The sequence below is a fragment of the Musa acuminata genome, chromosome BXJ2-4 (assembly GCF_036884655.1).
Source record: "Musa acuminata AAA Group cultivar baxijiao chromosome BXJ2-4, Cavendish_Baxijiao_AAA, whole genome shotgun sequence".
NCBI lineage: Eukaryota > Viridiplantae > Streptophyta > Magnoliopsida > Zingiberales > Musaceae > Musa > Musa acuminata.
Genome location: NC_088341.1, coordinates 47,085,919 through 47,107,010, shown reverse-complemented (window position 1 = coordinate 47,107,010; position 21,092 = coordinate 47,085,919). Strand labels below are relative to the sequence as shown.

The following is a 21,092-nucleotide window of genomic DNA, read 5'->3' as shown; positions in this document are numbered from 1 at the left end:
AAGGAGGGGACCTCATGGGGATGCGACGGTCCCCGCACGTGCGTTGGCGCGTGGGGACTCCCTTGTTCGCTTCCAGTTCCAAGGAAAACCAACAAAAAATACTTTTCGAACAAAATCACCCGTGTGTTCCGAGGCGGGCTCCACATTGATCCGCGAGTCACCGTGCGGGTGTAGAGAATTGCTCATAAATAATAAAAAAAACACTGGGCCCCGAATGGATGACGTGCCGGGTGTGGCATCAAGATTCGGGAACTGCCGATGCAACGGTGAAAAGGCTCGACCCGATCGCTTTTGTCCGTACGGGACATGCTGTATTCCGATTGGATTTGGGACCAGATCCGAATGATAATTGAGTCAGGTTTCTTAACATGGTTCCCAATTTTAATTGTCTTTTTCTCCGTACATACTGCTCATAAATGATTTACACATATATATATAGAAACGAATCCAAAATTATTTTGAAGTTATAAATTTCTCTAATTAATTGTTAAGAGATGCTTGGATCGATATTAGAATATTTTCTTTTAAAAAAATAATAATAAATGTAGGAACCTTAAGATATTAAAGGATATTTGAGATTGATTAAGCTACATCAATGCAAGTCTAGAACCATTATAACAAGCAATTTGAAAATAATCTATTTCGTAAAAAATATATTCATGTACTCATTCTCTCCATAAGTAATGAAAAGACATGATTTTTAGCCAATTAAACATCCATGAATCTATACTTGATGAGAAAAAGTGTCATAAAAAATGGGAATCATAAAGCATTTCTTTTAGCACAAAGTTCATAGAACACATACCATAGCAACAGCAACAAATAAAAGAAGAGGGAGGTAGAACATTACTTCATCTCAAGTGTTCCCTACTATAAAGAAGCATAGGCTTCATGGGATCTTCCTAACAAATCTAGTCCCTCAGTTGCATGTTCTTGGCTGTTTCATGTGGTATGATGCAGCATTTATTATGGAATGTACAAGCTGTTACCAAGAGCAAATCAGAATCAATAGACATATATGAAACCACATTTCATGAACAAGCATCTTCCATCTGTGCCATAAAGAAACTAGTCTGAATTCCTCTATAAAACAAGCACAGCAAATATGATGCTCCTTCCTATGTCAAAGGAGCAGAAAGATCACCAGGAAGGCATCTCTGCCTACGGCATCGCCTTGTCGTCCTTCCCCATCCAATCATGCTTCTTCCATCCACTCCTATCTCAGAGTTGCTGGGTTGTGATGGTGGATGGAGGCTGATTCGAACCTCCTCGGTGGCGGTGGCGGTGGCTGGGCTTTCGAGCTGCCTCCTTCCCTTCGTTTGGGAGTTTGCTCCATTTCGACACATGTTTCGTCTCGTTAAACCTGTCTGCCAATGCATACCTGATAATTTCATCATCCCTCCAATAGTTTGAAGATCCTCTGTTATTTCGTGTCTTGACAGTGATGCAAGACCCGGCAGGATATCTTTCTGGAAGTCCCGCCGCTGCCTCCTCTTTCTTGCCTGGCCACGCCGAGCCCTTGTGAAAAGCAGTGAAGCTGCACCTGTATCTTTTTTGTCTTCCTTTCCATCTTTGCTCTCGAGATCCTCTGATCTATACCAATACTGATCCATCTTAGTTTCCTGGAGCTTCAGTGTCATGGCCTCAAAGAGATCCAGACCATCATCATCAAAAAATTGAGTACCATCATCTCCCTCATCACCCAAATGCTCTCGCTTTTCTGCGTTGCAGGATACATCAGCAAACCAACACAAGGTGTCAAATCGAGGCAGAGATGGCAGGTGAGAATTGATTTCATCTGGGTGGCCATTGCATTCAAGTGACATGGCAACTAAATTCTCTGCAGCCAGTCTATCAAGTGTACCACTGGAAGAGACCTTTTCCTTTAAGACATCTTTCTTGCTTGACGGAATGTATTTATGCGGACTTACGGTAGGCATTTCAACCTGGGAAATGGGTGCTTCAAAATCAATGTCAATTTTAGCAGCTAAAGTTGGAATAGAGTTTGATGACTGAACCTCTAGTTCATCTTGAGGTGATACCTCCAGAAATATAGGATCATCTGTACATGAAAATTCAGCATTAAGATTAATGTGTTTCCTTAAGTTTGCACCTCTGTTTCTGCCACACAGTTCGGTGACCGAATCACTATTGTGGAATTTTTCCTGTGAATTCACCGCTTTTGCATCACAAGTCAAGTCAATGATATCATTCTTCAGAATCTTAGTATTGTCAGTAAAATGTTTTTCCATTTGTTGGATAGAAACAGATATGCCGCTTTGCTGAATTGTATCATGAATAGGAAAACCAAGAAGTCTTTTCCCATTGTTACCAGAAATGAAGTTTCCCTGCATTCCGTGATACTGAAACTGTGAAGTTGATGCGACTTCCTGTAGGTTACATACAGAAAATTCTAACTCCTCTTTCTTCTGGATTTCAGAAGCAACATTGGAGCTGGAAGTGAGCTGACAATCTTCTCTGTAGTCATGTTTCTTCAAGTTAACAGACTCATTGGAAGATGCTTTGTTTCTGAGACATGATGGATCCCCTGGCATTTTATCATCAACATAAATAACTGTTTCTTGTCTGAGAGTAAGCCTATCTTCAGTACCACTTGGAAACGCTTGATTCAGGTTCAGGTTTATCGGGACTTTCAAATCCCTGCTTTGGTAACACTTTACGTAGTCTCTAGGTAAATGATCATGAAGATCTCTGTTACTGTCATCAATCTGATATGGCTTACAAAATGCAACTTCTGTATGTGGTGCAGAATTACAATCCAGGTGAAGACCATGGTGAAATCCATTTTTGTGAGGCACCCTAACACCAGAACCTAGGCTTGTGGCCAGGTTCCTACTACTTTGCCGCTTTTGACTAGTGACATCTATCTTGGAACTCAAGCTCTCATTACTGAAGTTTGATGACCCACTGAAGCATGGAAGAGCTCGAACCGCAACCGGGGTGTTGTTTATGCTGGTAACAGGTTTTCTCCAAGATGAAACAAATGAAGATGCACAACTGATTAAATCGGCCTGGGGAGTTGTGATTGTAGAAGGCATCGAGGGAGACATCAGAGATGGATTTGAGCAGGCAAAATGAGGCACTCTCGGACATGTATGGATATTGTGAGTTGGCTCTTGTCTAGACTGTGTTTCTGGATTATTATGGTCAAATGTAAAGAAATTGTGACGTTTCTTAGTGTTCACTTGTAATGTTTCAGATGATGTTGGAACCTGAGCAAAATAATCCAGAGTGCTCCTATTTTTTTCTGTATACAAATTACCAAAATATTGAGTATGAGAAAAAAAAAAGTCTCCAGCAATTAAGAAAGCATAACTAGCTAAATATTAAAGCAGGATCTAAATTATGCTTTAACACAATAAAAAAGATAACAGTGAAAACAGAATAAAAAACAAAAGGATAGGCAGACTAGCATTTGGTTGCACATGAAAGGACTGTACAATTGGTTAAAAAAGGTCGATCAATGCACGACGCTGCCAGCAATTTGGGTTTGGGGGGATCAATAAACAAATATTATGCAGTTAAAAAATTGTACAATTTGGCTGAATATTCTGTGCTTATCATATTATAATTACTTGACATACTGCAGTGATATTCTAAAAAAACAATTGGATCACAAGAAACATGTTTGTCTCATTTACTTTCAACTTTCTTCATAGTCAGTCCCATGAGTTCAATCCACCAATAGACACACACCGTATATGCCGGGCGCATGAAGTGTATGTCCATCATATGTACATGTTTATAAATGTGCTAGCAAGGATAGTGCTGGTTATCAGCTACTAATGCAACCTATCAGGCTCGTGATTGGTTGGAGAAGACATGACATCTTTGCATACAGATGGTCTACAGTAACCATGCAATCAAATTCATGAAGACAAGCCTCCAATGCAGACAGTTAAATATGCAAGGTTGTCTGTTTTTCTTTTTTTTGACAAATGTTGGAGATGATGCCTACTCAAACAAGATATCTGACCAATATGATGGTTTAGGCCAAGTAAAAAATTAGGACTAAGTAAACAAGTCTAGGAGATCAAAACATTACCAGGTTCATGATTGAAAACTGGCCATTCTCTTTTTGTATGTCCATCCGTATACAAGAGGTCAGAAGTAGTCTGTTGTTTGCCATGCCTCTCAACAAAACTAGTCTTCGATTTTGTAGATGGATGGTTCCCTTGATTCCGTTCGCTGCGAGACTTCAAGCCAAATAATTGAACAGAAGCCGAATTTTCTGGACTTTCACAACATATTTCTGTTGTAGGTTTATTTAGATCAACTGTGCTGCAGACTGATATACCAACTTGTGTTGGTGAATTTGGGATCTGATGTTCTTCTGTGCGAGCACTCCCTAGAGTGAGCTTCACATCATTCTCATAGAGAGAGCAATTCCTGTTCTTGAAAATACTAGCACTATGTGATGACTCAACAGTACTCATCTGCCCGGCTCCATCAGTATCTTCAATGTCTATATATACATCAGCTGGAAGTTGAAGGTCAAACGTTCTTTTCTTTTGAGGTTTGTGGTCAGGTGCCTTGCTGTCCTTTAGTAAAACTCCATTGTCTAATGGGATCTGATCAGATTGAGTGCTGCCTTCCCTTGTGACACTAAAGTGGGACCTCCCAGTGCCTGAAAAATGTGTCTTTCCATGACTGGTGTTTCCTACAGTAAGGTGAGACATCTGTGGTATCTTTTGGGTACACTCAGAACACATTTGAGATGAAAGAGAACTTGATAGTGAGGCTTCTGCCGGTATGGATGATCCATAAAACCCTCTAGTTTGAATCTCAGTCATCAGGTCTTTCTGTATTCTATAAAGACGATGGAGCTCGTAGACCTGAATGGCAAGTGAAACAACAATTATTACAGAAGAACACATCAAAAGCTTGAAAGTAATAAGAGAGGCAAAATATGTTTATTTGCTTTCCTCTCCAAGTGCAGCCTATCTACATAAAGTGTACAGTTGAATATTGGGTGGTGACATATGCATGGCATTCCTTTGTTTTCTTGTTTTGGACAGTCTGCATGTCCATGTGCTTGCACAGCAATCAAACTTATAGGTAATTCAGTCTGCAGTGTTAGGCTAAGCTTAATTCTGGAATAATATCAGATGAAAAAGGAAGAGGGCCTACTTCTTCCCGATAACAATCTTGTTTTCCAGGTTCCCTTATGCTATACTATTTTGGTTTTGACTTCCTTAACCCTATACAACTTAAGACCAATATTTAACCAAAAAACAGAACAGAAAGTCTCCTCCAAATAAGCGTTCCTCTTTAACTTGTAAGTACAATTGCTACAGAAAATAGTGGATTTTTCAAACAAACGGAAGTGAACAATAACATGGAAGTTGGAACTTTGGTGGGATAAAGTTAGCTACCAAAGGCTATCCTATTCCAGAATCAAAAAGAAGAATTTTCAGGAATCTACATTTTAGGACGAAAATGTAGATGGATTACATTGTAGTATCTCAAGATTGAGCTACATCAGGTTCTGGACCTTGATCTATATATTAAAATGCTCTAGTTGTAAAAAACAGGAGCAGCGGGCACTTTCTGCCTTTTAGAGTTTGCAAATGAACTATCCAAATAAGAGAGTACCAGACAAAATAATTTAGGTATTTGTACAAATCTTCAAAAAGGGATACATTCGTAAAAGAAATCATTTAATCAAAACTATTCAAGAGTTGAGGCAATCTGCAAAAGCAAGACAAAAGTCAAAATAGAGTATGTTAATTTTTAATGTACTAGGTAAGCAATCTGTATTATCCTTGATTGAATCATATAAGTGATATTTATCATATATTAATTATTTTATCAACATATAAACATATCAATGAGTCTCTTAGGCAAAATAAGCTTTAACTGCTCCTATCCTCATGCTAAATAAGTAATCAGGTGAGAATTTTAAAGATACAACATGCATCTCAATATCTGTTTGGAACAAGAAAAGCTTCCAGTTAAAAGCTAATTAAGAATACATCGAGGAGGATTTTCATTTTTTTCTTTTTTTGAAGCCATCTGCAGCTAAAATCGATTCCTTCAACCTGACCGACAAATATGATAAGAAATATGTCTCAAGTTGAAACTTGTAATTTAGCGGACTTCAAAAGTTTTCTCCCAGAATATATGATGAAATCCCATCTGTGACATAATGGCAACTCATTTCAGCTAATAATGATCACTATGTGGTCATATTCTAGAGCTTAATGTACCCAAATCGACCAGGACAGTTGACTAGAACACTTCAACACATATTTGATGTAAACAAAACTATATTTTTTAGACTATTATTTCCAAACCATCAAGCAGAGATGAGATATAACAATCAAGTCATTTCACCCAAAAAACAGAGATAAGGTGCAACCCAAGAATAGTACAGGTTGAGATGGAATTTTTAACTCGACCTGAGATCATTTCTTTCTCAAACAAATCTGAAGAACATTAATATCTTTACCTGCTTCCTAAATATAGCTTCATGTTCAAGCATCATCCGCTTTATCATTTCTTTATCATCTTCTAAGTGTCCATTTGTCAACCTTGACACGTAAGTGTTGTAGAGATGATCGCTAAACTTTTTGTCCTTATAATAACTAGACCAACTACTTGGTGCATCCTCCTTAATATCCTGCATGGAATGATACCCTGGAAGGTAATTTTTACTCTGCACTTTTGTCGCCATTTCTGCAAGTTGTAAAACCAGTCAGCATACCAAGAATATGGAATAAAAAAGATTCATGATAGAATTCCTTGTCTAGAAAAAAGAAAAAAGTGGACAGTAGAGAATGACGAACACTGGAATGTCAAAAGTTCTTTCATTCGGCATAAATAAATTAGTACAATAATGTCAATTTTGCAAATTTTACGTACATTTCATGTTCAACATAAAAGCATAAGTTATCCCTTCGCCCTTAGGAGATTCATCTGGCTATTAACAAGATGGAAATTTTGCAATGGAGAAAAGGGATAAAATGAACCACCACCTTCTCCAGCAAAGAAAATAATAGTTGTTAATGATGAAAAAAAAAGAAGTGATGATAACAATCACAAGGCGTATGTTTCTTTACTGGGAGTGTGTTTAGCAAGAAAAAAAATGCAAGATGGAACCAAATACATCCACATTATCATACAACATTTACGCCCCAAATATATGTCGCAGATCTAGCAGCTAAACATATGAATATGTGAATCCAGGAAAAGATAAGATATGCCTGGAGCGACAATGTTCAACTGCAACACTTGCAAATGATTCCCAAGCCCATAATGACACCGTCATAGAAGATCACTAAAAAGGTTATGGTACAAGAAAAGCATGCAAAGACAGCATAGTTGTCACTACAGATGATACATAGGAATTTATATAAAAGAATGTTGAGATAGAAAGCCTTATGCTAACAACTGCCTACATGAAGTAACACTCTACAAGTTTATAGAAACTATAATCTAGCTCAAAAGAATGGGACATTGCGAATTACCAATCGTATTGGCAACAGACTGTAGCCACATTGATGTGAATCCCATCAAATGCTGATTGCAGAATTGTTCGACATCGCTGCAGCAATTAACTGAAGATTTTGTAGCAGGCAGTGCAGAAGGAAGTATACTTTCCAAATTTAATTGAACTTCAGGCTTCGGCACCCTAAGGAAGTATACAAAATCCTCGCATGCATCATTATCCGAATCCGAATTAAGAGATACTTCAATTAGTAACGTGTAACAACAAAGAAGATTCTTGTAAAATCACAGAGAAGGTACATGAGATATTTAATCTCGAGGTCAGCAACTTAAGATGAGCAAATCCGTTTATTTTGAACCCAATCCTCACGCCGCAGACTATCACAAAGAAAATCCATCGTCTCAACAAAAAGAGAAAAAAAAAAAAAAAAAAGGCAAATTGGCATAGAGGAAAGAGGCTTAAACCAAACACATCATGAATTGAGATAATCTAACAATCTGACAAAACATGTCTTCCACTCTAACCAAACAAGAATTAAGTTAAAACATGCTCTCAAAATCCTACATCATAAGGAAATCCACACACACAAGAAGGAGGAACATAGCAAAAGTCCAACAACCTCAAGCCAAAAGTACAGATATCAAAGAATCTATCATAATCCAAGTCAAGAAACCACCAAATCAAGAAAATATAATACACACAGATGAACCAGAAATAAATTACCTCAGCCCACATCACTTGTCCTCCCCATCCAGCTTGCGAACATTGCTGAAGCGGATTCAGCATCAGGACGCGGAACACCGAGAATTCAAGCGGCCGCAGGCCTTCCGCCATGGAAAACGCCAAATCTCCAAGTGCCCCGCCCGTTCGAGCGCCGGCCGCGGCTGCAGCAATCCAGGAGACGACAAGCAACGCCAAAGGACAGTAGCGCCACCAAGAACAGCAAAGGCTCCGCCAAAAAGATCGAATTTTTGGGATCGAAATGCGCTAAAGAAGAAGAAATGGGCACCTGGAATTGGCCATAGGCACCGGGCGCAGCCGCGGATCGAGTGATTTCGAGTCCCTGGGCCACAAGGAAAGGTAGACGAGAGAGAGAGAGATCCGAGATAGAGGAAAAATCTCTCACAAGAACGAACGACCTTCTAAGAACAACAGTGACAGGAAATTTGTCCGCATCTGGTCTTTTGATTCTCTGCCTTTTCCACCTCCCTGTGTCTCCGTTGATTGCCTTCTCCTCCTTTCCAGTGAGTATCCTTTATCGGGTTCCGGGAGAAGCGATCAAAATAGGATTTTTTTATTTTATTTTCATTGCAGGCTCAGAGATTCTCTCCTCCTCCCTCCCTCCCACCCTCCCAACACAAAAGCAGAACACCACACAGCCACTGCCTTCCACCTGACGTCTGCAGTTTCAAGGAAACATCCCAGTCTTTTTTACCTTTCCTCTCATCGCTAACCACTTGGATTATGGTACAGAAGGTGATTTAGCAGTCGATTTATGACAAGATTTTGTGATGGGTTCTCTCTTGTCTTCGTCGGATCCTATGTTCTGTTGCTGATGCTGCTGCCAAATGGTGGCCTGATGATGTGGGGCCCACTGAGACGGAAGGCATCCCAAAAGAGGCCAAAAACATTTTGGGCGGAAGTGGGAATGCCATCTTGTATGGCATGTAATTACCACATCAGACCATTTCAAGGCCTGTCTCCCTCTCCCTCTACCATCCTCCCCTGTTAGATGATGTTACAGGGGGAGCTGGTAATGGGAAAGCCTTTTACTAGTATTTATGGAAGACTCCTGTGGCTGTCATGCAACGCTTGTTTAGTCCCGTTGTTAGGTCTGGAATTAATTGTCCTTCGGTGGTGATCGACAGGGCCTCGGATGCATGTGTGGGTTGCCATCTGAAAAAGGACTGCTTCGGATGATGAACATCTCTGCTTCATATCACTGCAGTAGATCAAAAAGGCTCTTAGGACATCCAACATCCTCATTGAGCCTCATCCAGCTGCGTGTCCTGTGTCTGTTTAAGATGATGACCTGCTACAGCTTAGTCATAGGCAAGGCGTGAAGGCAACGGCCAGCTGTGTGGTTTCTGGGACATATGATTGAGACTCGGGGAGGGTGGGTAGATAATGTCATCATGCTTCGATGGCAATCTTCGCCGTGAACTCTTGAGCTACTGCTCAGATTCTGCAGGAGGAGATGTCGAATGTGGTGAACATGACACACAGTAAAAGGAGTCACCGGGCATTGGTGGCGTAGACCATCATAAGTAAGAGCTCTTTATGATCTTGAGCTCCACAGTCTCTTTTAGATCATGGGCGTGTACCTTTCTGACAGAACTTTGAATGGTTCCTTAATCCAAGATCTACAACCGGGCATAAGACGCATGAACGGTAGCACTAAGGGATGATGTGCCGAGAGTTGCAGCAAGAACACTGACGAGGTGATGGTTCATGAGTCTTCTTCCTCTTCCTGTCAAAGAGCTAGATAAGTACAGACGAACGGACATCTGCATTCCGAAGTCGGATCAAAGATTGGCCAGAGTAATCGTGGGAATGACCTGTTTCCCCTTCCAAACTCCAGTGACCAGAGAAAGGAGATCCAAAGCTCAATCAAAAATGCTTGCAGTCCAATCCACTCATTGGGTCAAACAAAATCATCTTTTCCATAGTGCATGATGCTGTCAGCATTGGTATAATTTTCCTGAAAAGAGGTCCATAGACTCCTCCAATGATCCCCACCAACTGATAGAAGACAGAACTTAAGCATCTCCAACCATTCTTTACTGACTTCAGTCTTCTTTAAAGTAGATCTGAAAAGTGACATAAAGTCAAGATGTCCATTGGAGGAAGAAAAGTGCAGAACAGGCAATGCACAAGATGAAAACATCTTTGTGTGCTTCATGTGTTGTGTACCTGCTGATAATATGTTTAACCTTTTCGTGTGTTCCATCTAGCCTGCTTGCAGAACCTTGAAGCATTCTCCTCTACATATCTGCAGCAGTCCGAGCATGAACCATCCATCGACTCACATCTGGAGAACTCGAGAGTGGTCTCGGAGACACACCCACAACATCCAGCTAACACTTCTCTGAACCTGCAGCAGACTTGCAACATACACTCACCAAGAATGACGCACTCTTTTACTGAACTTGCTGGGAAACCAACATAAGATCAAGTCAAATCCAAAACTTATCATAAACGAAAGAAAAAGGCAAGAACAGCATGAGCAATTCATTTATGGTCTTTGCAGTGCTGTTGAACTGGTGCTCTATCATGAACTGTGGAGGCAAACACTGACAGGGTCACTTCTTACAGCAACTAAATCCTCTGTGACTACCTGGAATATTTTCAGCCTTCTCTAAATACATTGGCTGAGCCTGAGTGAAATCTGTTGGTGAATAGATGTGTCGTGGCTGATGAGTCAGCATGGCCTGATCCACGGGTCGATGTCGGGAGTCTTCGATTGGCTAAGCTGGATGCCGAGGTCGGCCGGGCCCTCGCAACGGGGGGTTGATCAGTGTTTCTCGGTGTGCCGATCCGGCCGCCGTCTATGCTGAGTCACGTCTCTTCATCTCTAGGGTGGTTGGCAGCTCGTCTTCGTACACTAGATGGTGATTCCCAGGTTGAGACGCTCGCGGCTCGAGGGTGGCCGCTTTCCTGCAAAAATGACCTTCGTCGGGTGATTCCCGACTTTGGCTCCTCCGACGAGTAAGTTAGTTGGTTCCTCTCTTTTTCTTTTTTTCTACGTCTCTAACCGAATGTCGGTCAGGGACTTTTATACTACTGTACGAGGGTCAACCATACGCGGATTGGCATGGTGGTCAATCCTCGAGGGTTAAGACGGTACCTTTGTGCAGTCGCGGTCCCTAGATGTGTAGAACGGCGCCAAGCGGCGTCGTTGCAAGCTTTCGGGATGGGACGTACCAAACAACGTCTCGATACGGATTCTGACTTGGCGTGTGGGGGTGCTCCCCTTGCTGATTCGGCTATAGCGTGGCATCGACCGTGACATGTCTTGAACCCAAAATATACCTTATCACATCCTTCTCTGATCGGTACTTTTGCCTAACAGGATAAAAATTTCTTCCTGCCAGGGACAAAAATATGTTTTCTCAAGATATATGTGAGTGTAGTTTGCAAGCACAAGAAAAATATATGTATATATCACTCTTTCTTTTTTTCTTTCCTTGTTAGATTTTGAGGAAAACTCAAAATGATCTTTCTACTACTTCTTTCCCTTTCTTTACTTGCATTTTCTTCCATTCATTTGTTTCTATTATAACTCTTCTTTTATTGTATTTGAGAACCACAAGCAACACTTACACCAAAGGCAAGGATGAGCATCTCCTTCTATAAATACAAGTCTTAATGCCAAGATTAGCCTTTCTATGTGGATTAGTCATCTTATATAGCTTTTCTATGAGGTATCAATGCTGAAATGGTTCCAGAGGGACACACAAAACATGGAAGAACATACACACAGCAGCATCTTAGAGCTCTATTTGGATGGAGGCATGAACGTATTCATTCCTCCACTAAAAATGTGCAACATTAGTTCCTTTGCTCTTACATCTCCACTTGGGACCTTCCTTCTTGTTCAATCTGTTCCGAGGAGAAGACTCCATTGCCTGTTTGTAATGTGCATTCAGCTTTTGTTTGGGATCTTTGCAATATCTTCGATTCTTCTCATTACACATGTATTTGATATTATCATGAGATTCAATATAGCGAATTTAGTCCGAAAGTTCACTTGACATCTCACATCAACAATCTCTAAAATAATATTCTCATATATGTGATCATCGTAAATAAACTAAATCAAGACATACGAGCTTTAGTCATTTGTGAATACATACTAATTTGACCATTATAAGGGTCTTGTCGTAAAGAAACCCACATAGTCTTTTGAAGGAAGCGATATATAGGATATGGATATCGTTTATCCCTAAACTAAAGTGAAATAAGGGACGTGGGTTAACGAACGTATTTTCTCTTTTAAAAGTTGTCGTGGTTATGGCACCAACTATACCTCAAAAAGTTTAATTCGCACACAATATATCTTTCTAGGATCAAAAAATTTTAAAAGTATCCAATGCAATCCAAGACATCCCCCATGACGTGTCTTCCAAGGATAAACAAGTATTTAAGACTTCCGATGCATCCACCTAAAAGAGAAGACGTGGTGTGATATAAGAGATATATACATTCATTCGAAATAGAAAAAATATGTATCCAATATACTTTTAAGAGATACATGCATTCATTCTTATCCCTCGGATATAAAAACAAAATTATAAGAAAAATTAATAATTTATCACTTATCTCTTTGCAAGAAGACAATAGATGAGATCTCGTGCTTGCACCTATTGACTTATCAATATCCAAAAGCTGAGAAACCATAAACCTGTCTTGCACAGTTTTTGAAAGGGAGTGGTGGTGGAGTTCTTATCGAGAAACACTGTTCCTGAAAGCTGCTTAGTTAATGTCATATGAATCCTCTTCCTTGACGGAAAAGCTTATCATCTGAAATGAGGTTTCCCACTAAGCATGTCGAAGGAAACCTCTTCTTGCTCCGGAAAGCATGTCCAGAGAAAGCTCACATTGGCCTCTTCTGTTCTCGGGGAACCCTTCGAGCTTCTGTGAGTCAGCAGCAATGGGTGGTTGGCTACTGACAGGACTGCCTGCCACGTCTAGTATTCAGCTGTTTCCCAGAAACAGTACCTGAAGATGGAGGCAACCAGAATTGGACTGCAACTGATCCTTTTCCAACATCTGGAGGAATCCTGACATGAACATTTATTACGATAGAATTCTGAACCTATGCCAAAATAAACACTGTCAATCTGAACACAAAACTGTAATCCTTTTTAGCTATGTCAGTAGATTAAAGACTCTTTTTTTTTTTGGTATCTCAAGTCAGTATATCATTGCGAATCCGTCAGAAAAACTCTGATTGCAGAACTACAGTTCTTCTGAGCCTCCTCAGTAGCTTACAAAACTCTTCCGGATGGTGTCAGTGCATTACTACTCTCAATCTGTAACTGAAGTCTGAACTCCCTTCAGCAATCTCAGTAACTCACAAGCTTTTCATCCCATGCCATTATGTCACTGCCAATCTGCAATAGAATTCTCGACTCAAACACTATTAACCATCTCAGGAGCTTACAATCTTTTTTACCCCATCTCAATATGCACAAATCTTCTTTAATCATCTTAATAGCTCTCAAATTCTTTATCCCTTGCCAATTTAGAACTGTTGATGTGCGATAGAATCCTATATTCGAACTGCAATGCTCACGAATTCTCGAGATAAAAAATATTTATATTGGAGAAAACCAATTTTCCCTTCCTTTTTGTCCCCCAAATATTGTCCGTCACATGCGCTGCGAGGTGACGACGGCGCCGACGGAGTCGAGTGCTGCTCACCTACCGTTCTCTCGTCGCTTACCGCACCTACTCTTCGATGTACCATGGCCCCCACCGTCGGTGTGACCTCGTTTTAAGGCCTCCCCTGGCCTTCGCTCGTTCCCTTGCGCGTCCCCTTCTTCTCCTCCGCCTCCTTTCCTCTTCCTTCGCCTCGAAGGCTCGTCTGCCCCTCTACCCGATGGAGCTCAAGCTCTCCCAGCTCTCTCCTTCCTCTCTGAACGCCCATCGGGTCTTGAAATCGCCCAGACCCAGCCTCTTGTTCTGCAATGGGACCGCGCAAAGGCTCCGCCTTGGGGGGTCTCCTCTCTCGGTATCGATTAGATCGGGGACAAAGCTCCATTCGATCCAAAGCTCCATTTCTCCTTCCAGGTATAAGAAAGTTGCCGCCTTCGATCCGGTTTCGCCGTTTTTACCCGTGTGTTAGGTCAAAGTTGGTGTCTTTTTAGGGCAAAGTATGTTCACATGTGGATCTATGGTCACTTGGATCTTCGCGTTCTGTTCCTCTGGTTCTGCTAGCTGCATTAGGAAGCTTAAAATTGCCTCCTTTCGCTCCGTTCTTCAGGTTTAGGTTTTGTGATGCCACTGATTTTTTATTCGTATATCCGTCTACCACGCGCACATAATAGAATTCATAGTTATTGGGGATTAGAGTTATATCTACTCACGAAATATATGGTCATGGAACGCTAAGGAACTATGATGTTTATGATGATCCTGTGCTCTGTTGGTTATGAGCAACTCAAAAAGATTACTGTTGATTTTTCTGGGTTTTTGGAGAACCAACAAAAGTAGAACCAAAAGCAGTATTCCTCATTTACACAGTAAGTCTACCTTAATATAAAAAAAATTAGACATAAGGCAAACCCGAGTTGTTTACCTATGGTACTCAGAAATAATGTGCAGGGACCTGATTATTCTTCTTGTCATAAGGAGTGCATTGAAGATGTCAATGATTTGCATGCTTGTACAATTTCATGCGTATCAAGTTGTCTTTGTCTCTTATTAAGATTTATGATGACATCATGACATACCAGCATCTGACTTACTTTGATGATCTCGCTTTTATTTAGTGTCGATAAAGAAAGGGTAGACCAAAGCGCAATCTTAACCTTAGAGAGCATACGACACTCTCTAATCAGGCAGGAGGACACAATTATATTTAATTTATTAGAGAGGGCACTGTACTGTTACAATGCTGATACATATGATCAAAATGCTTCCTTCATGGATGGCTCCCATGACTCATTGGTCGAATTCATGGTTAGAGAAACCGAAAAACTGCATGCACAGGTAAGCCATACCTTGTAAAGAAAGTTAACAGTAGTCGAACTCTTTTACCATTCTCCTTTCGACATGTTGATCACTTTTGAATACAGGTTGGTAGGTACAAGAGCCCAGATGAGCATCCTTTCTTTCCAGATGGTTTGCCTGAGCCCATGTTGCCACCTATGCGATATCCAAAGGTAGATATATGTTACATTAATTATTATTCTATAGTAAGGTAGATGTATCTAATGGGTTTCCTTATTCTTATTTGGAAATAAGCAGGGTAAACTGATTTACTATATCTAGCAGTGCTCTGGTACTTGCTAATACATGCCTAACATTGAATGACCATATAATGATGATAAAGAAGAGCATACAGTTTTTTTCTACCAAAAGAAATCATATATGGATGAAAGTTCTGTCATTGTAGGGTGAGAACCATAGTTGGAAATAAGGGCAAAAGATATGTATGCAGTCACTCTTTTCTTGTGGGAAAGAGGGAACCGATGGTTTTTTAAATGCTCATGAATCAGTTTGAATGGACTAACATAAACAAAGGATTAGCTAAGATCGAGAACGTATCAGCATATCAGAAACCATACATATTAAGAATCACTGAGATGGAATGCTTTATTGCTGAATTCTTATTTAGCTCTATCGGTCGGTTCACTAGTGCTCTTCTCTATTATGTTGTACATTTTTTATTAATCACCACTGAAGAGGATGCATTGTGACATCGTTGATTCATGATACGATTTTTTATCTTTTTGCATCCATGGAAGGATCTTGTGAAAACAATCCTTAAAAAATTAATATTAGGTACATAAAAGTTGTGCTTTACTTCCATATTCATCTCTCTGCTCTGTTTAACTTACACAAAGTTGGTTGACTAATCTGGTTATTCTTCTATAAACATGGATTTAGTATTAATGTCAAACGACATTTAATTTTTATGTTTGCAATGAACTTTATGCTATGCAATTTATTATATTGGTAATAATCTTAGGGTTACAGATTTTCTTTTCTGATTAATCTAGGTTCTACACCCCATTGCTGATTCCATCAATATAAACAAGAAGATATGGGATATGTACTTTTGTAATCTACTCCCAAGATTGGTTAGAGAAGGAAGTGATGGCAATTGTGGCTCAAGTGCTGTTTGTGATACAATCTGTCTGCAGGTATGCCTGTATTGCAATTAAAAAATAAATGCCAATGTGTTTCTGAGTGTTTGCCAAGTTACTTTGCTTATCTGTCCAGTGCAATGTGTGTGTGTGTGTATATGTATATATACATATGTATACATGCATATATACATATGTCTATATATGTCTGTAGAGAGAGAGAGAGAGAGTGATCATCGTGTGAAATTGTATAAATTTGAGGTTGGTGTGATGGCCATTCTTCCGCCAATTTCTGTTGATCTTGGGTGCTTTCTACCCTTTTCTTAATGCAAGAAGTGGCATGTCATTTAGTAAAACATTATGACCTCATTCCAAGGAGAATTCAGCTGGCCTTTATCTTAGACTACTACAATATCCTTTTGGGTGTTAAAATTAAATATGCTGCATAGTAAAACATCAATTTATTGACTTCAGAAGCAGTTTTGGGATACTCTGAAACTACTGTAGCTACAACTGCTTAGACCCTTTATAAATGTTAATTTTATTTTAAAACTTGTTTGGTAATTTTGCAAATGGATGCTGCTCTTCACAACAAAGATAAAGATTTGTGTTGAAGCACCATCTGGACATTATTGGTTCTTCATATGTGCAACTTGTAATGTTTGTCCTAGGAACTTCCTAATCAACAATTGACATGTGTTAACTGTTTTGTGCAGGCTCTTTCAAAACGAATCCATTATGGGAAGTTTGTAGCTGAGGCAAAATTCCGAGAGTCGCCCGATGTCTATGAACCTGCAATAAGGGCACAAGTATGATTCTTTATCCTGTGCCTTCATAACCCTAAGCTTATTGATCTGTATTTTTTTTGTTTTCAGGACAGTAATCAGTTAATGCATCTTCTAACATACGAATCCGTGGAAACTGCAATCAAACAAAGGGTAGAGGCAAAGGTAATGATCTTTGGGCAGGAGGTTACAGTTGGCGAGAAGAACGGAGCACCCCCGGAGTATAAAATAAAGCCTAGTTTAGTCGCCGAACTCTATGGCAATTGGATCATGCCATTAACAAAGGAAGTTCAAGTGGAATATTTGCTGCATAGGCTCGATTGAATCATATGTTCTGGGAATATAAATGCTGTTGAATGAGGAAATAAATTGAAGTACTGCTTGTGCTTGTAGAAGACATTTGAATCCTCTGTAATCTGGTATAAGAAAATCTTATAGAGTGATTTTATATAAGAAAATCTGTTACACTACTGTTCAGCTGAATATTGTTGAAGATCATTAGAGAAAGAGAGTACAAGTATTTTTTTTTAAGATTTTGTTGTAATCTCTAATTGTTGAATTATTTTCTTTTAATTTACTTTCACTCTTTTGGCATGGCCTTGCTAGCAATGATTTATGCTTGGGATCATAAATGAAAGGTTGAAATGAGTACTTCAGTAGCCTCATATGAGTATCACGAGTAGCTTTTCCACCACTAAGCGAATACTTTTAGGATTTTAGTAAATATCTGGGTTTTTAGACCTTGGTATTATCTGCAACTATTGCCTCATTGTATTGTGTTCATGTGTAATTTTTCGCCCATATATAGCAGCAGAATGAGCATTCTCCTAACATTTGTTCAGAAAGAAACAGTGCATTGTGGATGTCATCAAATTGCAAATATAATACATGCATGCCTCATGCCTTTTTGTGAAAGGCAAAGGATGGTTTATGTGGTGTTTGATCAGAGTGAGATTAGATCCATTCACTCAACCATAATGTGCAGTTCCAAATTATCCCTTAAAGAAGAACAAGCAAATAATCTCTGCGTTACATTCCAGAGGCATTATAAATCTATCGACAGTTGAAGAAACTGAGCTATCCAACCATAAAAAGAGGAAAATAGGCAGCTTCATATGCACCATACATAGGTGTGCAAGTGCCAAGGCTCCGCATGGAAGCCCATTCAAGAATCATCATATTCACAAATGGTCATTAAGATTTTGGGTAATGGAAACAGCAGCAGGCTTATATCAGCAATGATTACTGTTTGATAAGAAACACAAGCAGGAGGCTGCAAAATTTGTACATCTTTGTGTCGGTAGCGTACCAACTCATGAGGTTATTTCTCTTACAAGCCAATCTAAACCAGGATAAGCAAAGTACAGTATCAAGAAGGAAGGGAAACCAAACAGGATAGTAATGAGGATATGCAGCACCAAGATGCCCACACTTACTGGCATCACATAAACCAGAATGAAAAGGAATATGACAACCAATGGGAACTTTGCAATCAGGTGAACAAGGAAAGCCAGTGAATTTCGCAGAGACAACTTGATATTCGCAACATTCCAGCATCTAACGATGAGACTTGTTAGACTGGCATTGGACCACGAATTATCTGAATGCATATACTGAGGGCTTCTCCGTATGCTGCATTGGTGATGGTGATCACTGCTTTCCACGGACGAGCGACTGTTAGAATTAGAGATAGATTGGCAGTCCCGAATAAATGCAGAGCACCATCTTGCTTGCTCAATGTTCAGGCTCTCAACCATCCGGAGTAAGAAAAAGTTCTTCCGCGGAAACTTTAATTGGCCTCTGTAAACCAGCCGAAATGACAAGAACTGGCACCATGGGCATGAAATGAAGAGTGGCAGTTGAATTGGTAAAGTTGGAAATTTCACCACAGCCCACTGAAGTCCCAGAACACAGTTCTTGCAGAGGGTGTGCCCACACCATAATACATATGGCACATTGTCCACAATGTTGAAAGATTCCCAGCAAATGGGGCATTCAAGACCTTCATCCCTGCTGGCACATGGAGAGGCTTCATCATCAGAACAAACAGGATTAGCCTGCCTTGGCTTCAACAAATCTCTTCTGGACCCTAAACTTCCAGCTATGGCATTCGAAGCAAAACTCCACATTCTTATTGAATTGGTGGCAGCATCATGAGGTTGACATCTTTTGGCAAGCGAACAATCGGAGATGCAAAAGCTATTCATTAAGGGCACATCTGAAACCAAAACCAAAACCAAAATTAGTTGAGGAAGGGACACAAACTTCCGCATACATATCGGTTGCAGTGGTAACAATCTTCGTATGTCACTAGCAATTTGTAACAGGGAAAAAGGCTTGGAAAACAAACACAGGTTGATATATTTCTATTACTGAAAATGTTGTGCTAAGAAGAGAGAGGCGGCAACCGTTGTCAGCTAGAGCTAACTTTACATTCAGCACAAAGAGCAAAATGTTAGACCTGACTTGATTCTTCTTAATGTTGCCTGTGGCCACAATTTGTAACAGAAAAAAACTTGGAAAACAAACACAGGTTAATATATATATCTCTATTACTAAAAAAAGATGGCTACGAAGAAAAAGTGACAATCAGTAGAACCAACTTTCTATTCGGAACAAAGAGCAAAATATCATATCTAACTTGCCGCCAGATTCTCAAGAAAACATCATTCATCAGCTGAACCACACCATTATTAACAAGATAAATCCAGTAAACATCAGAAAACTTGAAAACTTCAACCAAAAGTTTAGCCTTGTAGGAAGGGGGACTTAAACCAAAAGAAGAAAAGGATCATGCTGTCCACTATAATACAATATCAATATCTCCCTCTAGCTTCGCCATGTCTGGATTGCTACTCTATAATAGCAAGCTTCCATATATCAGATCAGGCGTACCACTTAATCTACAATGTTGTAATAAAAACACAAAAACCAAGAAAGATCCAGAACTACCAATCGGCATACTATGGCATTCAGTTCAGTCCTGAAAATAAAAGATTCCTTCTTGCTGTGGTGGATTTCCTCCAGCATGGTCACACAAAACCAAGTTTTATGAGTGGTGTATTCCTTTTAATATAGTTGCATCATAGAGACAGACTGGCTGTTAAACTCCGCTTCAACATGGACCAGTAAAGAAACAATGATTGAAGTCTAATTTGGTTGAATCAAATAAATCTAATAAACCTGTAGCCATAAACCAAACTTCTAACTGGTTCATGCTTTCCATGAAAAACACAGTACAAACTAAACTACGGCATTAATAATAGTTGGCATATGGCAACAAATCACAACACACAAATCAACGGTTGTATAGATAACCCATCAAGCTAAAAACGTGTTCCAAAATAAACCAGCGACAGAATTAACCAGAAAATTTTGCTCCAATGTCTGAAATTCCGATCATATCCAACGAAAACTAAGAATCAATAACTGATCTGATGACAACATCATCCTAAAAACTACACCGATTGCTGTGAAGTCCCAAACAAAAGCTCATAAACGGCTTGAAATTACAAAACTTTTACCAGCGGCCAAGAAGCTAAGAAGCTAGACCAAGAATTCAGAAGACAAACCCACACATCACACATGAATTTCACTCAAACCAACTTAAACAGTAAAAAATGTTGCCATTTCCATAAAAAAAAAACACTTCTTTGCAAACGAGCGAATCAATCACGTAAAGAATCGAATAAAAAGCCGTTCGTACCTATCAAACAAGGAATAGCGTACCGATATAGCGAAGGACGCGGAGGAGGAGAAGGATAGGAAGAGGACATAGAGATCGAGACCTTCCATTTCTCTGCCTTCCTCTTCTCGCCCCCCCATCCCTTTACCCTCTCCTCCCCTGCTTCGACAATATGACGCCCATAAAACCGCATCCAATATAACGGAAGTTTATAACGCTTCAGAAACATGCGCCCACCGATTCGCTTATCACATATGTAACGGAAACCATATATACATATATATATATATATATATATATATATATATATATATATATATATATATATATATATA

The 21,092-nt window shown here is 39.7% G+C and overlaps 3 protein-coding genes across 4 annotated transcripts; 1 reads left to right on the top strand and 2 right to left on the bottom strand.

Annotated features, from left to right (window-relative positions):
- Positions 1 to 1,015: 1,015 nt before the first annotated feature.
- On the bottom strand, positions 1,016 to 9,182 carry LOC135611330 (uncharacterized). The gene is made up of 6 exons (XM_065107018.1): positions 8,481 to 9,182; positions 8,195 to 8,355; positions 7,491 to 7,654; positions 6,473 to 6,699; positions 4,067 to 4,856; positions 1,016 to 3,268 (listed from the first exon to the last, which is right to left on the bottom strand). The coding sequence occupies exons 3-6, from the start codon at positions 7,534 to 7,536 to the stop codon at positions 1,119 to 1,121; spliced, it is 3,213 nt and encodes a 1,070-aa protein (XP_064963090.1). The 5' UTR covers positions 7,537 to 7,654; positions 8,195 to 8,355; positions 8,481 to 9,182; the 3' UTR covers positions 1,016 to 1,118.
- Positions 9,183 to 13,900: 4,718 nt separating this feature from the next.
- On the top strand, positions 13,901 to 17,603 carry LOC103982164 (chorismate mutase 1, chloroplastic). Its single transcript, XM_009398997.3, has 6 exons — positions 13,901 to 14,266; positions 14,968 to 15,187; positions 15,274 to 15,360; positions 16,201 to 16,344; positions 17,004 to 17,096; positions 17,163 to 17,603. Exons 1-6 carry the CDS (start codon positions 13,935 to 13,937, stop codon positions 17,394 to 17,396), a joined length of 1,110 nt encoding a protein of 369 aa, XP_009397272.2. The 5' UTR covers positions 13,901 to 13,934; the 3' UTR covers positions 17,397 to 17,603.
- A 649-nt stretch (positions 17,604 to 18,252) lies between these two features.
- LOC135611329 (uncharacterized) lies at positions 18,253 to 20,989 on the bottom strand. Of its 2 annotated transcripts, none has more exons than XM_065107016.1 (2): positions 20,779 to 20,989; positions 18,253 to 19,290 (listed from the first exon to the last, which is right to left on the bottom strand). In XM_065107016.1, exons 1-2 carry the CDS (start codon positions 20,984 to 20,986, stop codon positions 18,386 to 18,388), a joined length of 1,113 nt encoding a protein of 370 aa, XP_064963088.1. In that variant the 5' UTR covers positions 20,987 to 20,989; the 3' UTR covers positions 18,253 to 18,385. The 2 variants fall into 2 exon arrangements, with proteins under 2 accessions (XP_064963088.1, XP_064963089.1); XM_065107017.1 differs by having other exon boundaries at positions 20,802 to 20,959.
- Between the last annotated feature and the right edge of the window lie 103 nt (positions 20,990 to 21,092).